The following is a 19,988-nucleotide window of genomic DNA, read 5'->3' as shown; positions in this document are numbered from 1 at the left end:
TTAGAGTTTTTTTTTTAAACTGTAAGTATTGACACAAAAAGAGCAGTCACTGCCTGTGATCTGGGCAGCTGCAGGGTTACTCATTAGCACGGGTTTTAGGGGGAATTAATTAGTACTCATGGCAGTCTGGGTGGGAGTCTCAGGCCTGATCTTGGCTGCTCCAGGGCAGGTCAGAGGATGTGCAGTGCTGGGGACAGGAGGGGACTGTGGGGAGCAAGGACTGAAGTGTTCAGGGGATGTGGTGTGGAAGGAGACTGGAACTCAGAGGGGTGGAAATGAGATGGAGGCAGGATGGAATGACAGAAGAAGGAGGTGTGTGTGTGTTGGAGGGCTGGGAGGGTGGGAAGGAGAATGGAGATGAGGACTGTGCTGGCCTGGGAAGTCATGCAGCTCCTCCAGAGGGAAGGATTGGCAAAGGCCACGTTTTGTGAGTCCTCTTTGCCTTCTGCTCCCCAAGTAAAAAATGCAGTGGCAGGGGTGCACTGTCCTGGCACTGGTGGCACTCCCCAGGACATCTGGGAATCCCTTCCACAGGGCACGAGGCTGAGGGAGGCCCATGGGGACACCACACACCTGGGTGCATGATCCAACTCAGGGGCTTCTTCTCACTGAACACCTGGCTCTCAAAAAACAGCTCCAGACACTCCTCTTCGGCTAAAAATGGGATCCTGTGAAGTGCTGGAGTGGCCAAGGCCCTCTGGATTGATCTGGTCCTTCCAGATCAGCCACAGAGCCAGGGGTTGGCAGTCAAAGCACAGTGGTCAGTGCTCAGGTGCCACCTGTCACTTGGTGTGGTCACTCCAGAGGGCAGGGCCTCTGGAGGAAACCCCCTGCCATGGCAGGTTCTCGAATTTCCTTTCTCTAATTTCCTAAGAGATCAGGTTCTGTCTGTAAACACTAATCCTTGGCTAAGTCACCTTGGATAAACTATTTTCTGTGTTTGACACCTAGATAAGGAGTGAGGTGTGTTTTCCCCTGAGTTCTCTGGGAGCCTCAAACACAATGGGACCGAGACCCTATTGTACTGTGAATTGTACCAAGAGTTCTACAAAGGATCAAGGACAGTCCTACTCCAGGTAGCTGAAACTCCCACTCCTATATTTAGCTGCCTCTCAGGAGTGCTTTGAGCATTAATTATGGTTTTAAAGCACTTAGTGTCTATCATCAGAAGCTCTCTACAGAAACACCGAGTTAAACAGTCACAGATCTGGGGCCTCCGAGGAGCTGTTCCCAATGCTGAGCAGTGTAACCACTCTCAGGTGTGCGTGGATGGTGGCGGGTGAGCTCCGGCTCACTCCTCGAGGCAAAGCAGTTCAGCTCATGCTTTCCTTGAGCACTTAAGTGGTTTCAGCGAGCTGGGTTTGGTAGCAGAGTCCTTGAATGCACACAAAGCCCTGCCTTCCCCACACAGAGACTGGGTGGCACTGGGACAATGCCAGGTTTGTGTCCAGGAGGCGTCTGCTGTGCTCATTCCAACAATGCATCCCTTACATAAAGCAGCCCGGCTCCGTGGCTGCTGTGTTTGGCAGGAGACTGCAGATGTGTGCAGGGATAAAGGCACTGCAGTGGAGAAGATTTCTCTCTAATGGCCAAATTAGCTCCTTTATTTCTGGCTTTGGCTGTGTCACCCCTACGGCCCATTGGCAGAGCACAAACAGACGGAAGGAGCTTGAAGAGCACAAGCACTCTCTGGGGTGCTCTGTGTGTCTGAGAGCACTGAGTGCACACCCCAAAACCAGCAGTAAATGGGCTTGGGCACTGAGTGAGGACAGTGCCTGAGCACAGAAGTTAAATGCACCAAGCAAACCCTTGCCAAATGGACTTTCTTGACCTTAAAAAGTAATTAGTGCGTTCACAGCTCAGTAAAATGCCATGAGTGGGATGAAGCTTGTACACACTTGCTGATGATGCACTTGTAAAACCTCTCTCTGCAGCCATGCTCACATCAAAATTACATTCTTTTTTGGGGAAAGCCAATTTTGGGCAATGTCATCCCTTCTCTGATCTGTTGGTCTTTAAAGAATGAGCACATTCGAGGTAGCCCAAGGAGGGATTATTTGGACCAAAGGGCCCCTCTGGAGAAACCTGGCAGCATTCTGAGGGTCCCTGTGCAAGTGGGGCTCTCAGGGTACAGCCCCACATCCCCTCTTTGTCCCCTGGTGCCCAGCCTGTCTCAGTGACCTCGAACTCTGCTTGGGCCTTGGGTTACAAACACCACCTGCGTTTTCCTCCCTTCCCCACACTTCAGGAGTGGGAAACAGGGAGGCCTCTGTAAGGTGCTGTAGCCTGGGAGGTGTTTTGGTGACCATCTGCAGTTTCTGCCTCTCCCAGGGCTCTGTGGAGGGGGTGCCCTGTGCATGGGGCTCACAGCGTTGTGTAACCTCCCACCTACCCACAAAAGTCAGCCCAAAACCTGAGCAGCCACTTTTGCACTGATGACATCTGCACTTCCACTGTGGGGTTTCTTCATTTCTTATCCTGCCAAATGGCAACGATTTTCCCCTTTCGAAGAGGCCAATCTATACAGAGAGGAAATGTTTTCAGAAGGAAAACAGGCACATGCATTGGAGGAAAGCACAAACACTAACAGCTTGCTATAGAGACACGATCTGGAAATCACAGATTCCTTGTGAAAATAAAAATGCTAAATATTATTTATAACCTTTGAATGGGGTTCAGAAACTGTTGGCTTGTGTTTTTGTGGGTTCTGTTCTTTCCCCGCTTCCATGCTTGTTCCCGTGGTTCTGCTCCAGTTCCTGTGGTAATCCCATCACACTGCAGGTGCAACTCCACTCACAGTTACTCTGGGAGAAGGTGGATTTAGGAAATCCTTGTTTCTCCACCTTTGGCTGTGTGGTTTTGGGCTGGCACTGAAGTTTGACATCTCTGTGCCCAAGCAGCAGCTCTGCCTGGAAGCAGAAGGGTCGTGATGGTCGGGTGGGAATGGGCTGCGTTACCCAAAGAACTGAAATTTTGCACTGGAGGATAAAAGCAGCAATGAAAGCTCAACAAAAGGTCTGCCTGAGCCCGGAGTGGTGGTGGGAGTGACTACCTGGGGATGAACAGTTTGCAGTTTGGCCTCTGAAATCACTGCCTGAGCACAAATGTGAGGGCTGATGTTTTGCTGCTGAGGATGGAAGAGTTTGGGAACTTCTGAAACTGCCTGTAGTAAAGAAGTTTCCAGACTCTTCCAACCTCAGCATGGAAAGGACCTGTGAAGATCATCTTGTTCCAATGGTCACTCAAAGCCCCATCTAGCCTGACCTTGAAGACTCCCAGTAATGGGATGTCTGTGATTTCCCTGGGCACAGAGCTGCTCCTGCCACGGCCTCTGAGCAGCCTGGCACGTAGGAGAGTGTCCTGCCAGAGCGATGTCCTGGCAGCTCAGAGATGAGAGCAAGATAAGTTCTCTCTTGCTTGAATTGCAGCCTGCCTCCTAAAAATAAAGCTGCAGGTAATTGCTTAATTCATCACCCAAATGGGCCCTTGGCTGCCTGGTGTAAATGTGCAAGGTTGTTTTTGCCCTTGGCCTTACTCCCTTGCGCTCCTGTGTCTTGAGCCACCCGCAGGCACCGAGCCAGGCACATGGCTGGGAACGGTTTGGGGGCTTCAGCAAAGCCCACCCTTCAGCAAAGCTTGCACTCAGGTGTGTGGAGAATCAATACCCCATTAGGTGCCGGGACCAGGGACCTTGTCTGTCTTTGGAATGGTGACAGGCCCTGGATTGATCTCCGAAGTTACTGGAACAGTGTCAGATCTGTAGCGTCAGGCCCTGCCGTGGGTTGTGCTCTGTGGCCTTGGTAGTTGCTAATACAGACTCCCCTTACAATATCTCATCAGGTTTTAGCTCCCTGTGGGTTCCCTCCCAGCAGGTGGATGGCTGGGCAAAGCTTTTAGTGTGGCTCTTTCCCCTGGCTGCTGGCAGGGTGAGGAGAGCCTGGCATAATTCCCTCCATCCTCCTCTCACGGAGCATCCACAGCAGCAGCCGTAGGCCCAGAGCCCCTGTGGTCCTGGAGCCTCAGCAGGTGACCCCAGGCTCAGGCTGGGCTGGAGCAGCCAGCCCTGCTCCCCCAGCATGGGCCTGGTGTCTGAGGAGGGGGAAATGGCCCAAAGGCTAGAGGGAGGAGCCTGTGGAGTGTTTTGTCTGCCGAGTGACAGTGGTGGAGATGAAGGTCCTGGAATTGCACTGAGCCCAGGCTGCTGATGGCAGAGGTCTCACCAAGGGTGCTCCAGCCTTGCAGATGTGCTTCTGGTGCCTTGGATGAAGCTGCTGTCCTGGTGGGCTGTGCTGGGGGATGTGCTCTGCTCTGTGGGGCATCTCTTCTCTCCCTGCTTGGGTCTCCTCACTTGTCCCTGGCTGTGCTGGGGAGCCCTGGCACAGAGCAGCTGGGGCTGCCCCTGGATCCCCGGCAGTGTCCAAGGCCAGGCTGGACATTGGGGCTTGGAGCAGCCTGGGACAGTGGGAGGTGTCCCTGCCCATGGCAGGGGTGGGGACGAGATGGGATTTAAAGTCCTTTCCAACCTCAACCAGTCTGGGATTTTGTGTTGGGTGTTCTTCACAGAGCTCCCTCCCCTCTCTGAGGGTCCGCTGTGCTTTCTCACTGCTGCCTGGGCATGGTGGTGCTTTGTGGAGATTTGTGCCACTGGAACAGACCAGGGAGAAGCCAATGGGAAGGTTACTCTGGACTGTTTTGACCAGCTCATGGAAATACCTTGCTGTGTGTTGGTGGGGAAATGCTTGTGCCTGAATCCCAGGAATACTGAATCCCTGAAAGCAGCCCTTAGGCAGGGCTCACTAAAGCCAGTTCTCGGAGTTCTCTGACATCTCAAACCCAGGTGTGGTGTAACTGGAGTCAGCTGTCTCACTAAATGATCTTAGCGATGGTTTTAACCCTGATTTTCCTTTTTGTTGCACACTGTGATCTGCTCTTTTTCGCCTCTTTTTCCTCCCTTTCCTCCAGTATTTCCAGAATGTGATGATCCCATATGTCAGTCCGAGGTGTAAATTTGTATTTGTGTCATGACATGCAGGTGAGATTGCTGCAACAAACTCTTTTCTTTACCTTTTCTGCCAGCACCCTTCATCCCTCCCTGCTCCTGGATCCCAGGCTGTTATCCAGAATTCCCAGGCAGCTGCCGGTGCTGTGAATGTGAATGAACACGAAGGGCAGCAGGGTATAACTGGTCATTTTGGGACAAACCTGTAACAGCTGGAAGGGATTGGCTTCCTGAGTGGGATTTCCGGGAGGGGCGGTCCAGCAGCAGGACAGCTCCTGGGGTGCTGGTGGCTGTACCCACAGGGAAGGGCATTGCTCTCACATCGCCAGGAATGCCTCACACGTGTGCAGGCTTTCCCTGGGATATGAATCACCTCCAGTCTCGTGTTTTGTGTCTGAACAAGGTCTCTCTGCCTGAGACTCCCGTGGCAGCAGTGCTGAGCTGCACAGAGCTTTCTTTAGCTGATGGATTTCTGCTCTGCACCAGCTCTGCTGCCAAGTTCTGCCTTTTTCAACAAGTTATTTCATCAATGTGAACAGAGTGGTAAATGCCACTATTTTTGGACTTTCAGGGAGGACAGAGCGATGTCCAAGCTCTTTTACTAGTCCCAGGTGCTGGAACCAAATAAATCATTCCTCAGAACTAAATAGCCTCGGCCTGTGGAAGGATTTCTGTTATTTTGTGCCAGGGGCAAATCTTGATTGGGAAATGATAATTTGGAAGCAGAACTTGGTAGTGTAATAGGCTAAATAGGCTTTGACATTGTCCTGATGACTGTATTGTCCTTGCTCTGGGTGCTCATCCTCCCTCTGGCTCCAAAGGTAATTTCCCTCTGTTTCCATTCCCATTTGATAAGAAAACTTCTTTTCTGAATCCCTGTGGGTGTGGATATATAAATGTATATTTGTGCTTAAACATTTCACACGAGACTTCAAGCCTGTGCAGTGACTGTGCTCCCTTCTCCAGCCTTTCCAAGGAGTGCAAGGTGGGGAGAAACCTCGATGTTTCTGGCTGTTCCCATAATGATTTAAGCACTGCTGGGTTTAAAACATTCTTCTACAGGTCATCATTTAATCTAAGCTTAAATCAGAGAATCCCAGAGTGGTTGTGTTGGAAGGGACCTTAAAGCTCATCTCATTCCCCCCCCTGCCATGGGCAGGGACACCTTCCACCAGACCAGGGTGCTCCAGGCCTCATCCAGCCTGGCATTAAAAAGGTTGTATGATTAAATATATTTAGCAATGAGCTGTTCCCATCCTGGTTTTTGTCCTTGCCTGGCTGGGCTGCAAGAAAATGGGTTCAATTCCCTCACCCCCACCTGTCACAATTATTTAAGTGAAATCTTAATGCTCTGTTGGACAAATTCATTTCAGCCAGCATTCTTCACATTATTTTTCATAGGCAGGAGCTTTTTCAAGATGCAATATGTTGGAGTACAGGTAAAATATGTTCTATTTCCAGTCTGTGTCTGCTAAAATCCCTGCTTGCCAAGCCTGGGCCCATTCATCTGCTGCTTTTTCTGAGTTCCCATTTGTCATTCAGCGTGAAGGCAGAGGGTGGGAGTTTTCTTGACCCCCCCCCACTTTTGAAAGTCACCATGCTCATGGTAATCTCTGCAGCAAACCAACACATCGTTTGCAGGGTGAAGGACAGCAGGCAGCTCTGTGCCCTGGGGGAGATGTTCTGATATGCTAAAATCCAGCTCCTGGAAAAGGACTGTCCAGTGGAAGGGGAAGCACTGACCCTTTAGCTGCAGCATCTGATTTGGGGGATAACCTTTTGATAAGTGGTCAGCCCTGGAAAAAGTCAATTTAGCGGGTACAGTGAATAGAATTGTACAGGGTTCAGGGGAATGCTGGCTTTTCACTGGGCTCTACTGTTTAAGCTCATTTTAAAACTTTATATATATATATTTTTTTTTTTTTTCCCCAGGAGAAAGCAAACTCTCAGCTTGTGATCCCTTTACTGCTACTTTTAATTTCCCCTGCAGGACTATAAGGATGCTTTGGGGAGGCAGTAACAGCAAGGGAAGCTGCCAGGCTCAGCTGTGTTTGGTATTCCCTGCCCAGTTCCCACAGCCCTGTGGCAGCACAGCGTTCCCTGGCACACAGGTACAGCCAAAGGAGTGGGAGTTATTTACCCCAAAAACAACAGCTCTGAGCAAAGACCGGCTAAAATGGTGGAAAAACTTCTGCAAGGAGAGAAAATCCCATGCCCCAGGTTCCACCAAAGCTGCAGAGGAAAGCTGGTGCCTGTTCTTCTGCCAATGCCCCTTTCCAGCAATGAGCCCTCCCTTTAACAGCCTGTGTTGCAGCGATCAGCAGCACAGCACTAAAAACTTCAGCAGTTCCCATCATTTGCAGCCTTTCCTGGGACATTGTGCCCTTTGTAGCTGGTTCTCATCAATGCCCTGAGAGCCTCTCTGCTGTGTCCTCTCTCTCTGTGTCCCCTGCAGGTCACACACTCCCACATTGGGCCATTTACCTCCCAGTTTGGCTTTTTCCCCACGCCAGAGATTGCCTGGTGGCCTTCAGCTCTGTGGCTGACTTAGGCCAGGAACAAACACCCCTGTGAGAGCTCTTGGGGCAGGAAAATGCACTGTGCTTAAGTGAGTAAGGGCTGCACTTTGCAGAGACATCTGCTTTGGTTTTGTTTTTATGGTTCCTGTGCTTTCCTGGACTATTTCAGTATTATTTATTTATTTCTTCTGGAGAAGGGGGGCTTTGTGTTCCTCTTCCCTATTGGAATGTGGCTTTCACCCTGAGCTGTGTGTGCTCTGTAGCTCGTGCTGCAGGAGATATAAATACAGAAGGATGCAGCTAAAAATTTTGCTTTTGCAAATATCTTTCCTTTATTAGAATCCCAGATTGGTTTGGGTGGGAAGGGATTTGAAGGTCATCCAATTCCACCCCCTGCCATGGCAGGGACACCTTCCACTGTCCCAGGCTGCTCCCAGCCCCAGTGTCCAGCCTGGCCTTGGGCACTGCCAGGGATCCAGGGGCAGCCCCAGCTGCTCTGGGCACCCTGTGCCAGGGTGAGAGGGAAGAATTCCTTCCCAATATCTCATATAACTCTGCCCTCTGTCATTTTTAAGCCATTCCCCATGGCATGTCCCTCCAGCCCTTGTCCCAAGTCCCTCTCCAGCCCCCTGTGACCCCCTTAGGCACTGCAAGGTTGATGTTCTTTTCCTTCCTTGCCCCCACTCAGCACCTGTTTCTCAGAAATGCCTTTTCATTTCAGGGCTCTTCCTTCTTCCCCAGCCCCCTCAGTCACAAATTTCCTCAGCTGAGGGTTGTATGGGAGGGTTAATGTTTTCCTTCATCCAGGCTGATGTGGAGCAAAAAGCTTTTCTCCCCCTCTAGCTCCCGGGGAGCCTTTGGAAATGAAGGCTGGGAATCACATTAGATTGTATTTCACTAAAGGTTTTCTCTGTCCTAGAAAACTCCTGGCTCCTCCTGAAATACACTCAGCTTGAGAAGAACCTGATATATTTACTCTAACTGTGCTCAGTCTAGGAATATTTTTGCTGTAGAGATTAAATTTTCATATCATCTTGAAGAAAACCAACTCCTGCCAGTCCCCAGGGATCCCCTGTCTCAGGGCCCTTTCAGCAGGAGGGGCTCAGATCTCGGCAGCTCCAAGTGGTGTCGTGGTTTTTCTTTTCCCTTCTATTCCTGCAGTACAATAGCAATATATTCTATTTGTTCCAAAATTCTGAATTTTTAGGAGATGCTGAAAAAAAAAAAAGTCCTGGTTTTGGTTTGGGTGAGTGGGGCTTTGGGATGAGTGGAGCTCGTGGCTGCTCAGAGCTCGGATCTGCACCAAGTCCTCATCTCCATGCAGCCCGTTCCCATCTCCTGAGCTTGCAGAATTCCCTGGAGGCTGAATTCACTCCAAAGATCAAGAGTTTTTGTGGGGATTAGTGGTGTTTATCACTAGAGATAGGCTGGAGCAGGCATCAGGAGAGACTTCCTGGCAGAGGTTCAGCACTCCTGCTTTGTGCCTGCCCGGAATGACAAAGGATTCGCCCTGTGACTTGGGAACAGCCCTGGCTCTGTGCTTTCAGCCCTGTTCTCCCAGGAAATGAGCTGATGGCACCATGCTCTTGCTCTGTTTCGCTCATGGTGTCTCTGTGTGTCACATCTGGCCCTTCCAGGCCAATTTCAAGCAGGTTTCATGGAATCCCAGAATATCCTGAGCAGCCACATGGGCTGGGCTCAGGGCAATTCCTGACATCACAGCAGAGGCACCTCAAGTTCACAGAAAGGTGCCCAAAAATGTGGTGAATAAAAGCCAGTGAATGGATTGACTGGATGAGGATGAGCTGTCACCATTTGTTTTCAGCTCTGCCTCTCCTGGGGCACCTTTTCAGCCAGCTGGAAACAAATCTCCTGTTCTGTTTGGACATGGATTATCTTCTTGGCCAAACGTTCCTTGATTCCTGCTTTGAGTGCCACACACCAAAGTGACATTGCTGAGCCCTCCTGACAGCCTGGACTGGAGAGGAAATGTTTAACCAGCACAGAGACAGCCAGAGGATCCTGCCTGGCACATCCCACCTGGGAATATTCACCTCCATGACTCTCCCTGTGGGCCTGTCCTGGTGCTCTCCTGGAAGGGAGGATGGTGGGCTCGAGGTGAGCCCTGCCCAGCACAAGTGGATCCATTTGATTGATTCCTTTGGTTAAATGATGTTGGTTTATCAGCATTTACTGACTTGGAGTAGTAAAGGACAGAATATGCAGAAATCACCGAGTGAGCAGAGAGAAATGTGTGCTGGGATCTGAGTGTTGCCCTGATTGTGGTTTGGAATAAAGCAGTTAATGGCATTACAGGCTTGCCACTCAAAGCTGGTGGGTATAAAGTCATGTTTGGCCTTTCTCTGGTGCCTCTGTAGGGAGCAGAGAGGCTTCACTTCAGCAGGACCCTCACACTGAGCCTCCCACCGAGCCTGGGAGCACGGGTTGGCTCTGCCCGTGCCTTGGCTGTGCTTTGGGAGGCACAGAGTGGGCACTGGGGTACCTGAACTGTGTGATAAAAGCTCAGGTGGGCAGGGCAGGTGTCCTGGGCTGTCCAGCAGCTCCCATCCCTCTCCTGGTGGAGCAGGATTGGAGTTTAGCTGCTTGGAGAGGGCACCCAGCCTGTCAGTTTGAATTGCCTGGCAAAGACATCCCTGCTCCAGGCATCTCCTACTGCTGCAAAGGGCAGCTCAGGCCCCCAGGCCGGCGTGGCCTCGGTGGCTGGTGGTGTTGTGAACAGAGGGAGGTTCCTCACCTCGAATTCCAGGTCCTTCACCGAGGTGCTGTGGTTGGGAGCACAATTCCCTTAGCTGAGCCAGAGATAAGAACCTCTGGAGGCGGACTGGGATCTTGTGGGGGATGGATTAGCCTTGGAGGGATCATCTTTCCCTGCTGGCTTCAAGTGTGGAGCTCTGGGAGAAGCACTGCCTTGGTGTCTGAATTAATTATCTGTTATTAGTGTTGATAATAACCAGAGCTTGTGTTTTTAAAACCTGCTCTAAGCAGAGCCAGGTGCTGGGATGTTCCTGGTTCCCACATCCCACTGAGTGTCCTCCATGCATGGAGCCTCTGCCCCCCTCAGAAAGTCCCCACTTCCCTGCAGCCCAGAGGGTGTGCCTTCAAAGCACCAAAAGCAGAAGCACTGGGGCAGTGAGAAATGGGTTCAAATGAATCAAGAAAAGTTAAATTAAGCTTTAAAAGCAAACTGGGAGATGCTGAGGGTTCCTGGAGTGGAAGCATTTGGGGTTGGGAAGTTCACAGAGGGATCTGCTGACCTTCTGCAGGCCACAGAGTGCCTCCTTTCCCAGCCTTCCTGAGTGATCGCTGGCTCCTGCTGAGCCTGGAGCTGGGAAAGGCAGCTTGGATGTGGGATCCATCCCCACGTCACAGCCAGCAAACCCTGGCAGTTGATTTGTTGTTACTGTCCTCAGACAAAACCTAATCAAGCCCAGTGTGGTCAGAGGGGCTCTGTCAGCTCTGGTGGAGCAGGGAAGGATGTTCAGAGCTTCCTTGTCAGAAGGAATAATAGTAGTAATAAAAATAATTAATAATAATTCTTCAAACTGTGCTTCTGACTGTGATTTACATTCCCAGCTGATTTTTTCCTGCCTCTCAGTGCTACTTTTTGAGGAAAAAAGTGTTTAAATCTGTGGGGAGGCAGGAATGTCTTGTCCAGGACAATGGAAGTCAGTGGCAGGTTTGGGAGCTGGACCAGCCTCAAGGTTATTGTTCCTTCAGAAGCTTCGGAGGTGACAAAACCTGTCCTGTTCTGTCAGGCCTCTGTCATTGAAACAATGGGAATATATACCCTGGTGTCTGTTATGAAAAAAACCAACCAAACAGACAAAAAAGCAAAACAAAATCCATCATTATTATTTTTATGTTTCTGACAAAAGGAGACTGAATCTCTGCTAATGAAAAATATTAAAATTCCAGGTGTTCTGTCTAATGAATAATAACATGAGCATGGACTCGGCTTCCCACAGGCACCACAGATCATCCATGGAGTTCTTTATGTGCAGCTCATTTTGAACTTTGCCTATGTCCTTCAGCTATGCAGATATAAATAAATAATTCCCCTTGATAAGGGTCTGGGAATGCTGTACTTTAAAAGATAAGAAAGCTTTGAGGGGAAATTGTTTCTAAATCCGTACCATTTGTATGCTGTTCACTGTTCACACTGAGCAAAAATTCATTCAGCAGGCACTTAACCAACCCTATTTTATTCCTGCTCTGTGTTCAACCTATCCTTCTCCTGGGGACATCTAACCTTCCATGTAATTACCTCTCCAAGAGTGGGAAGGAGGCCTGAATCACCTCCCCACCAACTGAATAAATACACAGATCCTGGGACAGGTTATCAGCTGCCCGCCAGGGGCAGGGCTGGCAGGAGCAGCGTGCCTGAGCCACGAGGAACTGCAAGACTTGAGTCACTTCTGTTCCAGCACTGGGCCAAAGAAGGAGAATTTGGAATGTTTGCAGAAAACCAACCCAAAACACCCAGGAACCCAAACACCCAGGAACCCAAACACCCAGGAGTTTTGGAGTAGTCTTGTTTCTTTGGGAAATAACAGCAGTGGGTTTTAGCAGGGATGGGTTTTACCTGTGATGGGTTTTAGCAGGGATGGGTTTTAGCAAGGGTGGGTTTTACCTGTGATGGGTTTTAGCAGGGATGGTTTTTACTAAGGATGGGTTTTTCCAATGATGGGTTTTACCAGCGATGATGTTTTTGTTTTCCCTCAGGTCTGTCCAAGTCCCTTGGCCTCATTGAGGGCTATGGTGGCCGTGGCAAGGGTGGCCTCCCAGCCACCCTGTCCCCCGAGGAGGAGGAGAAAGCAAAGGGACCCCACGAGAAGTATGGCTACAACTCCTACCTCAGTGAGAAGATTTCCCTGGACCGTTCCATCCCGGATTATCGCCCAACCAGGTGAGTGCCAGGTGCTCCAGGAGGGAGTGGTTGTGTTCAGCTGTCACCTGAGCACCAGCAGTGCCAGTGGCTTTCACACTCAGGTTTGGTGCTGTCGGCTCTTCCCTCATCGTTCAAACTGGGGTGGCTGGGCTGGAACTGAGCTCGTGGAATCACAGAACCACTGAGGTTGGAAAAGCCCTCAAAGATCATCGAGTCCAACTGTTCCCCAGCACTGCCAAGGCCACCACTGCCCCATGTCCCCTGGTGCCACATCCACAGGGCTGTTAAACCCCTCCAGGGATGGGGACTCCACTCCTGCCCTGGGCAGCTGTGCCAGGGCCTGACCACCCCTTCTGGAAAAAATAATTCCCAATATCCAACCTGAAGCTCCCCTGGCGCAGCTTGAGGCCGTTTCCTCTTGTTCTGTCAGTTGTACCTGGGAGAAGAAAGTGATCCCCACCTGGCCCCACCCTTGTTTCAGGTAGTTGGTGAGAGTGAGAGAGTTCATCAAGATGATTTATCAGGGGAAAGGAGTGAATTTCTTCCCAGTCTGTCTCTGTTTTCCTAAAGCAGTACAGGATTTTGGGTGGAATTGGTGCCATCAGAAGCTCAGCTCTTCTTTCACTGAGCTTTTGGTGTTTATTACCCTGTAAAAGTGTGCAGAGATTCTCCCTCCCTCCTTGTCAGCTCCTTCACATCCCTGCAGGACCTCTGGAGGCCCTGGGCTCCTCTCAGCACAGGGATCCTCCTGGGACACTGGGATCTCCAGCTGGAGATCTGGGCCTTTAAAGGGAGTTTTTACAGTGACAATATCCTTCCTCTCCTTTTTTTGATTGAGCTTTTAAGGTGCTGGTGGTGTTTACCTGCCAAGCAGCACAGAAGAGGCTTTAAAAGAGGTGACACATCGTTTTGTTAAGGGGAGGAGGAAAGACATGCTGCAAGTTTATCTTTGTGAAGGTTCATTTTAGATACGGCTGCCAGAGTGTTCCTCAAAATAGGAAAGTGTCAGTTTGTCCAGGCCTGGAGTGAAATCCCTGATAAAAAAATGAGCTGAGAGAGGTTTCAATTGTGAAGGATCCGTGCCCAATCACTGTGCCATTGGGGCAGTGACAAAGCTGTTGCCTGGCATCTGCAGAGCATTGAAGATCATGCAGCCAGGGATGCAGCTCTGTGTCCCCAGGTGCTGGCAGCTTGTCCAGGCCCTGGGAGCAGGGGCAGCTCTTGTTCCTTCTGTCCCCAGGTGCTGGCAGCTTGTCCAGGCTCTGGGAGCAGGGGCAGCTCTTGTTCCTTCCCCTCTCCAGGCGCTGCCTGAATCCCGAGCAGCCCCTCGGAGCATTCCAGGCTGTCAACCACTGACAGCAGAAACCCTTGGATGAGTTTCCAAAGGAATGGAGGCCCAGCCTGCATTTTGCTGCTGCAGCTCCTCCAGGCACGCTGAATTGCAGGTGCAAATTGCACCTCTGCCTCTCTGATATGCAAATCCCAGCACCATGCCGAATCCTTGGAGTGAGACCTTCTCCGGCACTTACCTGAGGCTGAGCTGCTGATTTCCATTTCTCATCCACAACTCTGACTTCCAGCAGAGCCAGCATTACTTGGCGGGAATTAATTTGAGAAGTAATGTTTCTTTTCAGATTTTGGGGGAAGAAAAGGATTAATTCTGACATTTTTAGGCTCGCGTTGTATTTTTCCTCAGTTCCGCTATCCATCATTCCATGGGAGAGTGGGGGAGAGGACAGGGCACAAGCAGTTCATTAAAAATGCTTCAGTTTGGAGCTGGGCTGAGACTTGGGAGAGAACTTGTGGGTATTGACTGCAGCTGCACAACTTAGTGCCTTTTATCTGTGTAAGAATTTCAGGAGTGTGTTTTGTTTATTGGTTTTCTTTTTGTTTTGGGGATCAATTGTCTTGATACTGCAAGAGAACAGTTGGTTAGGCTGGAGTTTGCTGGAGAGTTTGGAAAGTTTCAGCTTTTCCTACTTCTGGCTTCAGGGCTCCCTTGCTATTTAGTGCATTCAGGTTTATGGCTGATTTTATGAAGGGTTGAACACAAACCATTTAAGTCAAGTATCCTGGTCTCTGATTAAAATAGATTCAAGTAAAGGGAAATTAGCCTAAATGGCTTTGAAATTGCAGCATTAGTGGAGAAAAACTGTTGAAAACCCTCCAGCTGATAAGCATTACAAAGCATGTAGTAGTTTTAAATATAATAGTGAAGCCTGTGTGGTTCAGCTAAAGGCTGCTGAGTGTCTGGAATGCCAATGGACTGAGCCTGGTCCTGGCACAGGCTGGCACTCCCCATCCTTTCCTCTGTTTTCCCTGTTTTTAAGGAAAGATTCACTTGGCCAGGTGTCCGTGCCCTGAGTGCTGGGTCAGAGCTCTGAGGCCTGCTCCTGCTCCCTCTTTGTGCCTGTGGCCGAAGGGAAGCAGAGCAAGGAGAGTTTAGGGGAAGTTTGGCACATTTTGTGTGTATTTCTGTGTCTCCAGGCTCCCTGCACCTCGTGGTCAGCAGCACTGAGGGTCCAGGGACTCAGATATGCCTGCTCCAAGGGATGTCAGGTGCTGTTGGTGAGGAGGAGCCAGCCCAGCTCACAGCTCAGGGCCTCTCAGTCCTGCCCAGAGGCAGAGAAAGGAGGGAGTTTCCCTGGGGAAAATGGTCCCAGAGGTGTGAGGGTGATGTTCAGGAGAAGGTCAGGTCTTTCCCAGCACCAGGAGCTGGGGCAAAATACCTTGTTTGTCCTGATTTGGGGAATTGTGGTGTCACTTTCTAGTTGTTTGGGTTATCATCTTTGCTTCAGCTGAGAGATTTCCTTCCCCTTTCCCCTTCCTCTTTGTCCTTCCTTACCTCTTCCCCTCTCCCCTTCCCTTATCTGTTTCCCTTTATCCTCTGCCTTTCCCCTTCCCTTTTCCCCTCTCCCTTTCCCCTTTCTCTTTCCCCTTCCCTTATCCCTTCCCCTTTCTCCTCTTCCCCTTCCCTTTCTCCTTCCCCTTTCCCTTTCTCCTTCCCTTTTCATCTTTTCTGTTTCCCTTTTACCTCCCGTCTTCCTTCTTTCCCCTTTCCTTTTTCTCTTCCCCTTTCCCCTTTCCTGTTCCCTTTTCTCCTTCCCATTTCCCCCTCCCCTTTCCCCTCTCCTCTTTTCCCTTTCCCCTTTTCTGCTTTCCCCATTCCCCTTCCCCTTACCCCCTTGCTGCTGGGGCTGCTCACCTGTGCTGGGAGGTGGAAACTCTTCCCTGCTGTTCCCCACTGAGGGGACTGGGTGTTGCCCTGGGCTGGTTCCCAGAGCAGTGGTGCTGATGCTCTGGATCCATGGAATGACGTGTGTGGAGCTGATTCCAAACAGGAGCTGTGCCTGTTCACACTTGGACCTCACTGATGTTCCTGATCCCGACCCTCTGCTAAGCAGGAAGGGCTGTGCTGGGTGTGCATGAGATTTTCCAGTTAATCAAAGAATAGATTCCAGTTTGGATGGCTGGGAAAGCTTGTCCTTGGGCCAAATAAGGCAGGACTGGTGTTTTGGGGTGAGTTAACCCAGAACTTGCTGCCAAACAGTGCCATAATGAGAAGGGCACTGGGAACACATTTCTGTGGTGCTTGATTGGGTTTTGTCGCTTTAGGATGAGATTCCTGTGTGTACTAAACTGCTTGTACTAAAACTGTTAATTCTTCATTGCAATTAGCACAAACAATGGAAGGAAAAGCACAAGTCCCAAAATACAGTTTATTTCCTTGCCTATAATCAGGAAATCTTGTTCTGGTAAACAATCTCTGCTTCCAGACAGGAAGTACCCAAGGTGCTGCCTGCAGCCTGCAGGACTTCTACACAAATCTCCACAAAAATGAGCTGGAGAGATTTCCTTCAATTTTCTGCAAAACCCTCTGAAGGACAAGGCTGCTGAGTGAGTTTTATTGTTCATCCATTCTCAGCACACGCTGCCTGCCTGGGGAGGATAGGGGGGTTAGGGAGATGTGTTGTTTTCTATATTGAAAGTGAAGCATATTTACATGGGATCCCAGGGCCTGCAGATGTTCCCTGCTTGGAGACAGCATTTTATGCACCTCTGTTTTATCCTATGATACAGGATTTAATGGGAACCTCTCCTGTGTGCAGCCAGAAAATAAAATTGCTTTGTTAGATCAGCCTGCCTGTCCATCTTATCCGGTATCTAATCTCTGATAGTGGAATTACCAGATGCTTCAGGTTGAAGAAATCATATTAAGGAAAACTGTGAGATAATCTGCCCATCTGGTATGTTCTGCCTCCCCCGTTCTCTCCTTTCCATCCTATCCAATATAAATGTGGAGTTCTCATTATCTCTTTAAAAGTCTGTTCCTTTCTGGAATCCTGCTAAGCTCTGATTCAGTGGTATTTTATGGCATTATAGGATTAAGGGGTAGATTTAAGAGAAATAATACCCACAATTGTTCGGACTATTGGATCATTGGGTGGAGATGACACATTGCTGCTGCTGCAAATCTCCTGACAGCTGTTCTCAGCAGGAGATCCTCGAGGTATTACAGTGATGATCAAGGATGGTGTAAGAGATAAGCAACTCCCACAGTTTGATTTTTCAGATGTTTTGAGGGCTTCCCAGCCTGGAGACACAACCCCTTCCCCTGCCTGCCTCGGGGTCCTGCATGTGGGGCAGGAAATGCATGGAGAGGGACTTTGGACAAGGGGGTGTAGTGATAGGATGAGGGGGAATGGCTTAAAAATGCCAGAGGGCAGGGCTGGATGGGATCTTGGGAAGGAATTGTTCCCTGGCAGGGTGGGCAGGCCCTGGCACAGGGTGCCCAGAGCAGCTGGGGCTGCCCCTGGATCCCTGGCAGTGGCCAAGGCCAGGCTGGACATTGGGGCTGGGAGCAGCCTGGGACAGTGGGAGGTGTCCCTGCCCATGGCAGGGGTGGCACTGGATGAGCTCTGAAGTCCCTTCCAACCCAAACCATTCCACGATTCTGTGATGGAAAAGCTTTGGAGGTGTTGGGAGCCTGATGTGCTGCTGTGTTCTCACAGCACCCGGTCTGTGGTTGCCGTGGGCCCCCTCGGCCTGGAGAGGTGCCCTGGGCAGAGCCTTCCCATCGCCATCGGCTCAGGAGGGAGCAGCTCCTCACGCTGGCTTGGTTTAACTGCGGCATGTGTGGGGCTGACTCAGAGCTGTCACACGCCTGTCTCGAGTGCCTGAATCACGCGTTTATTTCCGGAGCTGCTGCCACGGGAGCCCGGCAGCAACTGGGCCTTTCAGCACCGTCTGCCTTCGGCTGCTTTGTTACCAGGGGCCTGTGGAGCAGCAAGCTGAGAGCCTTTCTTTGGGATATGGTGCAGAACATGGAGAGTTTCGGCTTCTGGGTAGACTTTGGGTGGTTGGTTGACAACTTAACTTGAAGAAACGAAATCAAGCCTTGATTTAATTTTTATTTAAAGTGGTCTGTGTGTGGCCTCTGTGGGCTCTCAGTGTGCACTTGCTGAGTGCTAGAGCACACTGTGGGGTGGAGGGAGGCCCTGTTCCCCTTGGGGTTTCTCCCCATCCCTGCAGGGCCTCCTGCCTCTGCCATGGGGCTGCTTTGGGGCCTCAGCCTCCCCTCACCTTGCAGGGCCCAAGAATTCCATTTTGGCTTTATAACCACAACAGAATGCATCTTTGGAGAGTGGTGAGTGTGGATGTGACTGACACACATCAGGACTGCCCAAGAGGAGACCAGGCATTGAGTCTCCTGCCCATGAGACTACTCCTGCTTTCCTCTCTCCTGTGCTGGATCCAGAATGTTCCTGCAGAGCCCACCCTGGCCACGGTTTGTGCCAGGGGGTTTGTGCCCTCTGGTTGGCTCTGATGGGGAAGTTTCATGTGCCATCATATTTATTTTCCTGTAGGGAAGAGCAGATCTCCCCTGCTGTGGCAGTAACTCAACTCCCTGGCTTTGCAGGTGCCTTTGGCTCAGGTTTCTCTGGTACCAAGGCTCTGAAATGAGGTATTTTCTCGGCACCTGCCACAGCTTGGGCAGGAGGTGCCCCTGTCACTGCTCCATACATCCCATCTCATTTCCTCCCCAAAGCTGAGGTTACACAGCCTCCTTTAATGAAACAAAATGCTTTTTGCCTCTCCCCCCCCCCCACAGGACCATGTTGGCTTTGGCAGAAGTGTCTGAGATGTGCAGATATTACTGCAGCCAGTGGGAGAGCTCAGAGATGGTCTCCTCAAGGACCTGGGACATCCCTGAGCACACATCTGTGGGGATGGGCTGGTCACTCGTGTCCTGCCCTGGGCTGGGCAGCCAGGCTTGATGCAGTGAGTCTGAGGAGAAGGACAACGTTTGAGCAGACAAAAACAAACTACTTGAATTATGAGAGTGGTATTTGCTGGGAAATAGAGTTTCTTGCCTGTTTATTTGTTGTGATTGCTGCTTATTGCAAACAAAGGAGGTCAGAAGAGCTCCTTCTCTCTTGCATGCACAATGTGTTACTGCAGTTCATTATTTTACCTTCTGCAAAGAGTGCTTTGATGGGCTTCAGCCCTACATCCAGACAACAGCCAGGAAAAGAGAGGCAAGATGTAGGGCTTTTTCTTCGTCAAACAGCTGAAGGCAAAACTAGAGAGGAACCAAGACAGTGGAAGAAGGAAAAAAAAATTACTTTCTCAGATGTGAAATTCCCTCTGAATCACATGTGGGAGTGTATTAAAAGATCCTTACAGCTCTAGGAAAAAGCCAGGACTGGTTGTGCACATTCTCTCCTAATAGATAGCTGTGGGTTTGATCCAGCATTGTGTGAAAAACACTCCTGCCCTTGGCTTTTTATAGCTTCAGCCATAAAAAAAGGAAAAGTCATAATTTCCAGTACTTGGAAAGGTGCCACCTGAAAATTTTCTGGGAGAGCAAGTAGAGAAATCAAGCAGTGAGTATCAGTGTCACAGCTCTGGCATGAAGGAGCTGTGCCTCAGAGCAGGGCTCAACCACAGTCAGAGCAGATTTGCAGTTCAGGGATGGATTGTTGGATATTTTCTGTCCATGTGTTCTGTCCTGCCCAGTCTGTCCCATCTCTGTGTGGTCCAGGCAGGTTTATTCTGCCAGGCTGCACAAAGCCATGGAAACCTCCTGAGCTGGAAGGCACCCAGCTTAGGAGAATCCAAGAATCCCTGAGGTTGGAAAATCCCTCCAAGACCATCGAGTCCACCCTGTGCCCGATGCCCACCTTGTCCCCAGCCCAGGGTACTCAGTGCTACCTCCAGGCATGGGCACTCCAAACCTCCCTGGGCAGCCCCTGCCAAGGCCTGAGCACCCTTTCCATGGGGAAATTCCTGCTGCTGCCCACCCTGAGCCTCCCCTGGCCCAGCCTGAGGCCGTTCCCTCTCCTCCTGTCCCTGTTCCCTGGGAGCAGAGCCCGACCCCCCCCGGCTGCCCCCTCCTGTCAGGGACTTGTGCAGAGCCACAAGGTCCCCCCTGAGCCTCCTTTGCTCCAGCCTGAGCCCCTTTCCAGCTCCCTCAGCCGCTCCTGGGGCTCCAGCCCCTTCCCAGCTGCGTTCCCTGCTCTGGACACGCTCCAGCCCCTCAATGCCTTTCTTAAAGTGA

The 19,988-nt window shown here is 50.7% G+C and overlaps 1 protein-coding gene across 1 annotated transcript in view; it reads left to right on the top strand.

Moving 5' to 3' along the window:
• The window catches only part of GALNT17 (polypeptide N-acetylgalactosaminyltransferase 17), a 211,007-nt gene that overhangs the window by 45,915 nt on the left and 145,104 nt on the right, over positions 1–19,988 (top strand). The window contains exon 2 of the mRNA XM_082294376.1: positions 12,262–12,445. Coding sequence (XP_082150502.1) covers positions 12,262–12,445 — 184 coding nt within the window. The remainder of the gene's footprint in view (positions 1–12,261; positions 12,446–19,988) is intronic.

The sequence above is a fragment of the Coloeus monedula genome (genome assembly GCF_965178545.1).
Source record: "Coloeus monedula genome assembly, chromosome: 20".
In the NCBI taxonomy this organism is placed as follows: Eukaryota; Metazoa; Chordata; class Aves; order Passeriformes; family Corvidae; genus Coloeus; species Coloeus monedula.
Note: the sequence above shows the minus strand (reverse complement) of the source record. Positions and strands in the feature narration are given on the sequence as shown.